The 11,100-nt window shown below is 41.1% G+C and overlaps 1 protein-coding gene across 4 annotated transcripts in view; it reads left to right on the forward strand.

The window, feature by feature from the left end:
- hdac7a (histone deacetylase 7a) overlaps window positions 1-10,377 on the forward strand; it is a 70,795-nt gene extending 60,418 nt beyond the window's left edge. For all 4 annotated transcript variants that reach the window (XM_028582739.1, XM_028582740.1, XM_028582738.1 and 1 more), the window contains 5 exons: window positions 4,700-4,818; window positions 7,134-7,267; window positions 7,779-7,860; window positions 8,107-8,245; window positions 8,387-10,377. In XM_028582739.1, coding sequence (XP_028438540.1) covers window positions 4,700-4,818; window positions 7,134-7,267; window positions 7,779-7,860; window positions 8,107-8,245; window positions 8,387-8,429 — 517 coding nt within the window. In that variant the 3' untranslated portion in view covers window positions 8,430-10,377. The remainder of the gene's footprint in view (window positions 1-4,699; window positions 4,819-7,133; window positions 7,268-7,778; window positions 7,861-8,106; window positions 8,246-8,386) is intronic.
- Window positions 10,378-11,100: the final 723 nt, after the last annotated feature.

Below are 11,100 nucleotides of genomic sequence, written 5' to 3' on the forward strand. Positions count from 1 at the left end.
TGTCTGGCGCTCCCTGTTTCCAATAACTTCAGACGCTTTACAGTAAATGGTCTCCAGGTCTTGTGTTTGACAGACTGGGGATCGTTAACTTCCTGCTCGTGGGTTGGATAATTATCATCAGGGGGTGTGTGGCACCAATAAAGTTTCAGTATTTTCAATTTCAGGCTTTTTGGTTGTCTGGTGCATCCAACCCCAGGAAAACTGTGGCAACCGCATGGTTACTGGAAAAGTTGCAGACATAAGGGGGGAATTGTGCCAATGTTTATAGTACTTGGAGACAAACACACAAGTTCAAACATGCACTCACACATGTACACTAATCAGATGAGTGGGCCATGACTAATAAAATGACAAAATAGGTGGGCACCTTCAGTAATGACCTGCCTCAGTAAATTGAGTTCCTGTCATTATTCTGTCAACCTTCAGTAATACACAAGATCACTTACAACCAATGCAAACATAATGCTGCTCATTTGAGGAGTTTTACATGGAAGAAAAAGGCAGAGACCCTGATGCTAGAGGAGAATGCTCTTCCTTTTTAAGTGTTTTTGAGCAAAACACTGATTTCCCTGCCCGCTCCAGGGCAGCCTCTTTGTAGCATGGCCCTGACCTCTGACCTTTCTGTGGAGCAGATTTTCCTATGAGAACAATTCAAAGCAGGGGGGGTTGTGCACCCAGTGTTTCTGAGGGGGAACAGTTCACCTCCATGGCAGTAGCGTGTCCAATTTTTGCCAACACTCAAAATGTACTTGCAAGCTTAGCACGGGTGGTTAGATTAGATCACATTTACGCAGGGGTTAGTCAAAGCATTTAGTATACAAGAGAAAATGTTGTGGCCGGGTTGGTTCAGTGGGTAGAGCAGGCGCACATATACTGAGAGGTTTATGCCTCGACGCAGAGGTCCAGGGTTCAAATCCTACCTGTGATAATTTCCTGCATGTCTTCTCCCCCCTTTCTTACCTACCTGTCCAATCAATTAAAGGTGGAAAAGCCCCAAAAAATAATCTTAAAAGAGAGAGAGAAAATGTCTAATATTTATCTGGTTGATGGAGCCAAAAGCCCATAAGGTCCATCATATGTATATATTGTCCTATTGTTAGTGGTTGTGCCAATTGGACAAAAAAAAAACAACGTTTTTACAACGGGATACTGGATACTGTCGACATCGTCTTTTTTAAAACAGTGCCCCCGCTAAAGTCTGAAGAAAAGCATTTAATGCAGCTTTGAATTGTATAACATTTGATGTTTGCAGATCCATCTGCTCATAATTAAGATTCAAATCTGTCCCTCCCTGTTTGTTCTTTAACATCCAAACTGAACAGGACAAGTTGAGAGCATGGTGAACTAGGTAATGCTGGCTTCGGTGTTTTTGTTTTCATGGTGAGAGACCTCCCTAAAGTTTTGGACGTTGTGGAGTTTCTGTATTCTCTAGAGGATTCAGTGAGGTTTTAGGTTGTTTGATTTTTTTCGTCAAATTTAAAACAGAAACTGTTTTAATGTTTTTTAAGTATTTGATGACAAAATTGAGTTGAACCAGTCTCCAAAGTAATCAGATCTAGGGAAAGTTGAGCGGGGCTGGCCTCCTTAAGTTCAATGGGAATGACAGAACTGATTCAAAGTATCCTTTTTATTACATGATGCCAATATTATGGCCTGGTATTCAGATCTGGACCTAATAGAAGTTCTAAGCAATTCTCTGTTTGTTTCAATCTGCACGGAGCCCCATATGGTGAGAGTTCACCCCACCAAAACTTTGCAGATAGTTGTCTGCTCAGTTACAGAAAATAATACTCACAATAAGATGTGCTGTGAGAGTTGGGATCACAGATTCCAGGTGAAACTTGAGCTGAATGCTATAGAAAGTCAAATATTTTTCTACCAATGCAGTAAAAACTGAATCTGTGCCTTTTTATATGGACGAGAGAGAAAGAACTAGACATGAGTCAGTATTCCTGGGTCACGTTCTGCCTTTTTATTAGCTAGTATAGAGTGAAACATATGACAGGAAATGTGGGAAGAGAGAGAGAAAGGGGATGACTTAAACAAAGGTGAACTTGAAAGGAGAACATTGTGATTACATGGTCAGCATCTTGGCAACTGTACAGATAACTAGTACAGTCCAATTGTATAGCTCAGTATCACGTACAATGTCTTAATATGCTTTACAGGCAAGAAGAGATCTGTCTACTAATAATCATTTTAAGAGCAGTAGTTCAGAATAAGTAAATAACTGCACTGCATTTCCATTAAGCTGTTTTGAAGGGAAATCTCTTGTTGTAATTACTAATAATTATTATGCTTAGCCTGCCAGTTCACATAATCTCTTTTTAGGCTCTAATGGGGAGGCACTTTGCCTTAACAACTAAAAAAGAGCATTTTCCTTTCATGGAGTCAACATCTAAAAGGGCCCCACCTGCCATCCACCACTTTCGCACCATGCACTTCTTTTGTAATTAAAAAAGTTTGCAAATGTTTAATGGTCTGTGGGCGATAAAAAATGAAATGAAGTGTATAAGCCATTTAATGCAATACATTTTATGGGTTAAAGTTTTTGAGTGCTTTAACTTCAGAGGGGGCGCTTTGTTGCATTTTCACCTTATCCTTCACTCTCACCCCCCTTCTTTTCCATCACCTCGACCCTCACCACATCTCCACACACACACACACACACACACACAAACAGACGTTCTCCCTCTCCTCCCTTGATTGATCTTTAATAAGCGTCCCCTCCTCTCCTCCGCCCTCCATCTTTCCATTAGTTTGTCTGTAGTTACTCTCTCTGGGGCGAGCGTGGCAGCTTTAATGGGTCTACAGGGTCTACAGCGGAGGTGGGGTTGGGTTTTGCGGTTAGGTGTGTGAATGTGTGGGGATGAGTGAAGAGTGTGTGCACGCTCTGCTTGATATACAAGTGACTATGATGGAGTTTATGTCCGCTTTATGGATTGAAATGATTCAATGAATCAAAAACTTAATACACCACCAAAAGGATGACACAGGAAGATTTCTGCTGCATGTGCTTGCATCTGTATGTGTGTGAACATTCATCAACATGTAGTATCTATTTGCGTTGTGTATATGCTCATGCTGGAATGTGTTTGTGTGTTTTATCTCTGTGTGTCCTCATTTGTGTCTATGAGCTCATGTTGTCCATCTGCATGCAGTCATGACGGCAGAATGTGTTTGGATATGTGCGTGTGTGTGTGTGTGTGTCTGTGTGTCTGTGTGTGTGTGGTGTGTATGAACGGGAGAGAGGTCTCCAAAGTCCCCAGGCAGAATAATGAAGGTAAATGGATCCCAGATGGACTGTTTTTCCTCTTTTCTCTGTGTTGTCAATGACGTGAGGAGGGGGACAAGCCTCTAATGGGAAACAGACTCACACACTCCGACTTTGAACTCTGCCGACAGCATCGTGCCGCAAAGTTCAGACTCCGCCTCCGCCTCGGGACAGCACTGCTCTCTTCCTAACAACAATAGCATTAAGGAAATCTTTAATGTGTTTGAAGTCCACAAACAATACCGAGCAGCTACAGTGTAAGAGCTGACAAAACAATACGACTTTGTCAAGCAGACTTGTCTTACTCAAGGCTGTGCAGCTTTTCCAACACAGAAACAATACTCCTTTGTGAGCTCTGTTTGAGCTGCGAAGTCTAGGATCAGCCAAAAACCTTGGTTTCACTTGTCCTGTCATGTTCGGTTTTTTTTTGTGGTTTTTTTAGATTTGATCATGGATACTAGTCATCTCAGGAGACTTCCCAGTTTGGAAATGGCCAGTTTGATTTCGGCTACATTTCGCTGGAAGTTAAGTTAAGGTCTTCATGAGCTAACTGATGAAATAAATCCAAGTATCAGCGACTTATTAACCTATGAATCCACTGACATGTGGGCTACAGCTGGTTGTGCAATATCATGGATGGTGTGTTAGAGTGTGCTTCTGTTAGGTCTCTCCTATTCAACACAAGTGTGTTTTGCTATGCCAACAATGATTGCACTTTGCTGGTTTAACACCTCCTGAGTGATTCATTGTCAAAAACAACTCATCTCAGTGGTGTCCGCACAGCAATGTTAACCGCTCTTTTTTTCAGTGTTGACAGCAGTAAGAGTTGCTTTTTGACAGTTGCTCCGCGTTGACTAGTGTTGACTGCAGAGTTAGAGCTTTGAAACATTTTTTCTGAACTACGTGGTAAACCTCTCATAAGTTATCATTGAGACTTTTGAAGGAACTCTCCCTTCCTGTGACTACATAACTATACTCTGTGGTATTGTCCTGTTGCTTTTTATGTGCCTCCAAAGAAAAAGCCCAGTTTCCTCTCCTTCTAGTTTAACTATATAATTACGCTCAAATGTGTGCGAATCAGGCAAAAAAAAAAGTACAATAAATGTGTAATTTCAATTCTCAGTTTTTGTTTGTCTATGCAGTAGCGTGTTTCTGACCTCTTTAATGGGTTATTATAAAACAATGGATGCATGATACAGCCAGGAGATCACACAAACCTGTAGTAGAACAGACATTACGTGGCAAAACGCAGCAGACTTTTCATTAGCATGCAAAACAATTACACACTGGCGTTACCCTTTCAAATTGTGTTGTAATAAAGACTTGTGTTAACCTCTATTGACGTTCAGTAGGAACTGCAACAAAGTGGACATCTCTTCTCAGTCCCTTGAAGTTACAGCGGCCTGCGTGTTTGTGTCCGTACAGGTCTGTGGTGATGCCCATCGCCCAGGAGTTCTCTCCGGACGTCGTTCTGGTGTCGGCTGGGTTTGATGCCGCGGAGGGCAACCCCGCTCCTCTGGGAGGTTACAAGGTCTCCGCCAAATGTAAGCACAGTTCTCCACCACACACTGCACAGCCTGTCGTTATTTTAGTTTTTTTTTCTTCAATATTTTATTTTCAGTTCTTTATTTTTATTTTTTAACAGTGATAACACACAAACAAAACGGAACCACCATACAATACAATATTTTCCGGCTGCCAGTTTACAAAGTAGTCAAAGTAGACAATTAGTCTCTTAGACATTATGCAACAACATTTAACATCTCATGAGTGAGGTGGAATAGCGTATAGGTAAAAAGTATATAAACACAACTATTACTCATACATTTAGACAGGTCGAGGTCTCTATGGTGATGGGGTAATTTGGCGCTGAGGCAAAAAAGAGCCCCAAATTCTCAAGAAGAGACTGTGGTGATGGCCCAGTGGATATGACAAATGCCTTTGGTGTGGGAGGTCCAGGTTCAATTCCCACTGTGATACATTAACCAATGTGTCCATGAGCAAGACATTTAACCCCTTGTTGCTCCAGAGGTGTACGACCTCTGATATATAGCAATTGTAAGTCGCTTTGGATAAAAGTGTCAGCTAAATGACATGTAATGTAATGTAATGTTCTTCATATTAACCTTATGCAGGCACAGCCTTTCCATCTGTATAGTAGACACCATTTCTTTAAGCCATTGTTTAAAACAGGGTGGGTGGGTAGATTTCCAAGACAGGAGAATGATCTTCTTAGCAACCAGAGCAAGGCAGAGCGGCTTGTGAATCACGTCACAATAGTGGCGGCGGCGGAGATGTTGTTTTGCTGGTGCTTTGGGATTGCTGGACATTTCAGTGAGGGTGCCCTGATATTTTGAGTTTCCCTTGACACAAATAGCCTAACATTACCCACACACTCGCGCAGATGCCCACCCACCTCCGCCGCGGTTTACTAAGCGAGCGAACGAGAGAGATTGATTTAAAGTTGCCGATACAACAGCACCATAGAACTCTGATTAGCCCACCAAACATATTTCAAATACCAGCCAACAAGCCGGGTTCAAAAAATCATTACTGCAGCTCTCATACATTGGCTCAGAAGATTAATGCAGCAGGCCAAATACACCACACACAGCCAAGCACACACATAAAAACACAAGCGCATGTATCCTCGCACAGTTTTCACACTTGCACATATGGTCAAAATAATGTAGTCATATCTGTAGTGACTTAATATATCTAAATGAGCCACTGAGGACGAACATGTTTTCTGGGCTAAAAATGTCCAATGTCCTGTATAACTTTAGATTCGGTGATCCATTTATTCACATTTCTGTGTTCTTCTACGAGTAAAGTTCTTGCATGGACCCCTATCAGCTGACTCCCCCACTGTGGCCTGGCTGTGCGATCCCCTGGTCTAATGTCATGTACAGCAGGGTGACATTAAGCATCCTCAGCAGCAATCACGGCCGTGGTCAGGTCGTCTTCCTCCGACCGCTTTTCTTCGTCCCAGTTGGTGACAAGTTCACCATATCTCAGTCTCATTTACAGGTTTTGATAAAGTCTCCACACCTTGACGTTTAGGGAGTAAAGAACTATCCATTGCTAGCGTTAGATTCACTTCTCTAATCCTAACGGCTCCAAATATTGAGCTCTTCTTCTTCTGTGTGAAAACGTTACTGCGGAAGTAAGGTCAAAACTTCAATGTGTGCTGCACCCTTTGGCCGAATACTAAAAATAATCGGTTTGTTTTATTAATGTATTTATTCATTTTTCAAATATAAATTATACTATTTACACATTAACGATTTTTTATTTATTTATAAATCAACCACAGCGATTTCTTGGGGGTGCTATGGCAATCCTAGGGGTAGCTACAGCACCCACTAGCCCCTCCCTGGCGCCGCCTATGCGTGACAACTCAACAAAAGTTCCTGTATGGCAACCAAAGATAGCAAGCGCATGATCAGGCAGAATGTCTGTGGAATAGGCTTCTGAGAGCCACTTAAAGATTAGTTTTTTAGCAAGGGGTGCCAATAAGAAGTGTATGATCCTGTGGGTATTTAGAGATACTAACAGATTGTTACAGCTCCTGTCAAACATGGACGAAGCCTTCTACCTGCTAGCTCGCCGCATCACTGATGTAACCATAATTATACCATAGTAATTAGTAATTGGTAAGTTGCTGTGGGAGGATCCACAAGGTAAAAATATCCAGTTGTTTTTCATAGAATATCGGAAATTATAGAAAAAACTTTTGGTAAGTCTTACAGTACAGTTGCAGCTTACCTGCCAAGCTGTATACTGATTGGCTTTTGCATGGTTCACACTTGACGTTAGCATTTCTGTGGGCGTTTTGTTTGTGTTTTGTTGACCACAGGTTTCAGCTTCCTGACCTCCCAGCTGATGTCTCTAGCAGGGGGGCGTCTGGTTTTGTCCCTTGAGGGAGGTCATGACCTCACAGCTATCTGTGACGCATCGGAAGCCTGTGTCAGTGCACTCCTGGACATACAGGTAAGGCATGCTGGGTAATGGAGTTATTTTTTTATAGGTCTCAACTTTAGGTTTATCGGTTTAACCAGCAGATGAGGAAATAATATATATGCAGTGATTAAATGCTTTCCAAGGTGGAATTTGAAATTGTGCACTATCAGAGGGTTTTGGAAAGTTAGCCACAACAGGCAGGGAAGCCAGGAAAATATCAGGGGGAACATTTTTTCTCCTTTTTATATGATTTTCTTTTTACTTATAGACGCATAGTATCTTGTAAGAATTACCTACTATATAAAATGTGCATTTTAACTTTAACATTTAAAATGCTTGACAGGAAATTAAGTATTTTAATTAAGTATTTGTTGTTGTTTTGTTATAGGTATAAAGTTGTTTGTGCAATATTCTACAATATAATGCTGAGCACTTTTTACCATATCTATTCAGTTACTTCTTAACCTAGCGTTTAACCACTGAAAGGTTTCAGTATACAGGTGATTTGAATGTCTTCATGGCTTTTTCCTCTGTCCTGTAGGACCCACTGCCAGAAGAAGTCCTACTCCAGAAGCCCAACGCTAACGCAATTGGCTCCCTGCAGACCGTCATACAGATACAAAGTGAGCAGGACTAACATTTTATTCAATTATTCTTTTTTTTTTTTTTTGTTTACCTTTATTTAATCCTGTGAGTGTCCCATGAGAAATGTGAGAGTGTTCATGTTCATTCTCTGCCCTGTTCTGAGTATTGTAATTAACAATGTGGCCTCCGGGATATGATACTGAAATCAGAACAGGAGCCACATCTGTGAGCTGTGTGTGGGATAACAGCAGTAACCTGTATGTATGTATGTATGTATGTTGCAGGTCAGTACTGGCAGAGTGTGAAGGCTTACAGTGGATCAGTGGGTCTGTCCTACCTGGCTGCCCAGAGAAGAGACTGTGAGGAAACAGATGCCGTCAATGCTTTGGCTTCGCTCTCTGTGGGAGTCCTTTCCAACAAGAGGTACAGCACACATGCACGCACACACACACAGACACACACACACACAAACACGCATGGTGCAATCAAGAGAAGACAAAAATCACACTTTATGTTGGCACACCCAGCTTCCAACTCACGTCTGTTTTTCAAACTTTTCTCCAGCCTTCCTGACGAGCCAATGGAGCATGACAGTGACTCCATGTAGAAGGATCCGACCAATCACCTCACAGAACTTTCAGGATTCGGGCCCCCAACTGTAGCTTAGGATCTCTTGCGCTGTCACACGACCATAACTGGGGGAGGGGAGCGTTTGTAATGCCACTGAGCCCCACCCATCTGCCTTATTCACACACATGCACACATGCACGTCCACCAACACACAATGCTGGACTTCTAAAGACCTGCAGTATGAGCACCTCAATGCTGGTAACCACCTCAGCTGAAGCCAGCAGCACTACCTGCAGCTGAGAAACCTTCTGAAACCTCACCAAAGACCAATACAACATGATTTAAAAAAAAAAAATATATATATATATATATATATATACTTTTAATGTATCCTGACTGACATTGGATTTTGTGTGTGTTCAGAGGTCCAATGCTACAGCTCTGTGACCACAAACGTTATAGGAACAGACAGAATTCAGATGCCAGCTCTGAATCCTCTTGAAGCACTATGTACCAGCAGCCTTAACTTTGCCTTAACGTAAGGACCAACAGGATTTAGAAGGAGGAGACTTTGGGACATAAATTCCTTTCTCGTCTGCCACTTTGCAGAATGACCATATGACATCAGGTGAAAGTATATTCGCATAGACACCTGATGGATGCAAAAAAATATCAAGAAGAAGAAGTGGCCACATCATGAAGAAAGGAATATGGAAAATATGACATGGAGATTGTCCGTTTTAATGATGTCATTACATGCAGTTTAACCACTAACAGAAGACAACAAAGAACTTGAGGGAAAGAGAAAATGAAGACACAAAATGGACAAATGTGGGGTTTTTTTATAACAAAAGAAAAGGCAAATGCCCTTGTTGTTTTATTGCACTGTTCATTCCATAATGTGAACCATAAGAAATTCCAAAGCTCTGGGATAAAAAATAACAACAACAACTCCTCTCTGTAGGTTATTAAATAGTTTTTTTGAAGATTTGGATAACATTGTGTTTGCTCTATTTTCCCCACTCTTCATCTGAGATGTCTTATGAAGTCTCTGACTCCCTCTAAGGACACGTGTTGGCTGAAATACTGTAGACTGTTGTGTTTTCTTATGAAGTTAACCTGAAAAGTAGGCTAGATTTTATGAGCAGGATTTTTCCCACTGCTGTTCCGTGTCTTAGATGCACACACATACACATAAACATACCTACACGTACAAAGCAATGATGAACTGTCAATGTACCACTAGTATTGAAAACTGTATATTGTTGTTTATATTTGAGACTAAAGGAGCGTTCATTCCACCGTGGCACCACTGAGGACCATTGTATTGTGCTATAGTAGCAATAATGTTAATGCACTTAATGGACATCACACAAAGAAAACAGCTTTTAGACAGCCTGCACTTGGCAACGGGACTGTATGGAAGCGGCACATGGGACCAGTACGGATACAGCTCTTACAGTGACTCGACTTTTAAAAGATAACGTTTGAACCTGTGGATTTAGGTGAACATCATATATGCAGACTTCCGTATACTGTTTTATTTTGATGATGAGCCTTGGTTTGAATGTTTTCTTCATTATCTTAAAAAGAAAAATGTTTTGGAGTTCCAGGCTTTTTTTTTCTTTTCTTCACAGTCTTATTAAGGAAACTAACACATTTTTGTTGTTGTTTGTAAGTGAACTAATTTCCATATGAGACTCTTCTCTGCAACTGTGCTTAGTAGCAGCTCTTTTTTTGATCGTGTTACAATCAACCTTAGACAATGCCATGCCAAACATGTGGGTCCGCCATCTACGCTGATGCTTGAAGTAGAGGTTCATTTGAAGAAGTTTCTGACTACCCTGCCATTGGGGCATGTAAGGGCTCTGCATTCCAAAAGTAAAAATAACAAGATCGTGTTTCCTAGTTTGGAGTTTTTTTTTTTTTGTTGAAATCCATTTTTTCATGCACACTAGGGTTGACCAGTTTAGGCTTTTGATGAGCAATACTAAGGATTTTTATATTAGAGCTGAAAATAGTGGAGACAAAAAATTGTGTACAGAATAAAAAGCAGAGTTTTCTGTTATTTCCATCAAATAAAACTGCATCTAGACACCGATGAAAGTGAGACTAATGGAATTCATGTTTGACTACTTAACGTGGCTTTGTCTGAAAAGTGTTGCTTTGGAGCTTTCCTCTGAATTTGTACACCCATTGTTGGATTCAAAGCAGTGCAAACAGGTTTTCAATTCAAATATGTGATTTAAAAAAAAGGAGCCTTGATTTGGTCTTTGTGTGTAAAAGAAGCTTTGTAAAAAGAAAATCTCCACAGCAAGTCAATGTGACTGGTCAAAGGAAGTATTGTCAGTTAAGTATCCAGGTAGGAAACTGTATCAGTGTTCAGTTTGCCTTAGTCAGACCCTGGGCATCATCTGCCCTACAGAAGGCCCTTAGAGCTTTTGTATTAAGCAAAACAGTAGAGCTAAAAGTTAAGATTTTGCCTTTGCAGAAGTCCCGCTGCTGTTGCACTACTGCTCCAACCCAGTAGGAATTCTTAAGAAAATGTTGTATTAGAGGATTGTTATTCTGTAATGGGTGTAACTGAAAAGGTGTGTCATTCTTTTAGTGTTGTTTATAGTATTCTTAACAGTAAGTGACGGCACTGAAACAATATGCCGTGTCTCTCTTATCCAGCGTGCCCAGCAGGTGCATGTGGTGTCTATGAA

This window comes from Perca flavescens, chromosome 7 (assembly GCF_004354835.1).
Source record: "Perca flavescens isolate YP-PL-M2 chromosome 7, PFLA_1.0, whole genome shotgun sequence".
NCBI classification, from domain to species: Eukaryota; Metazoa; Chordata; class Actinopteri; order Perciformes; family Percidae; genus Perca; species Perca flavescens.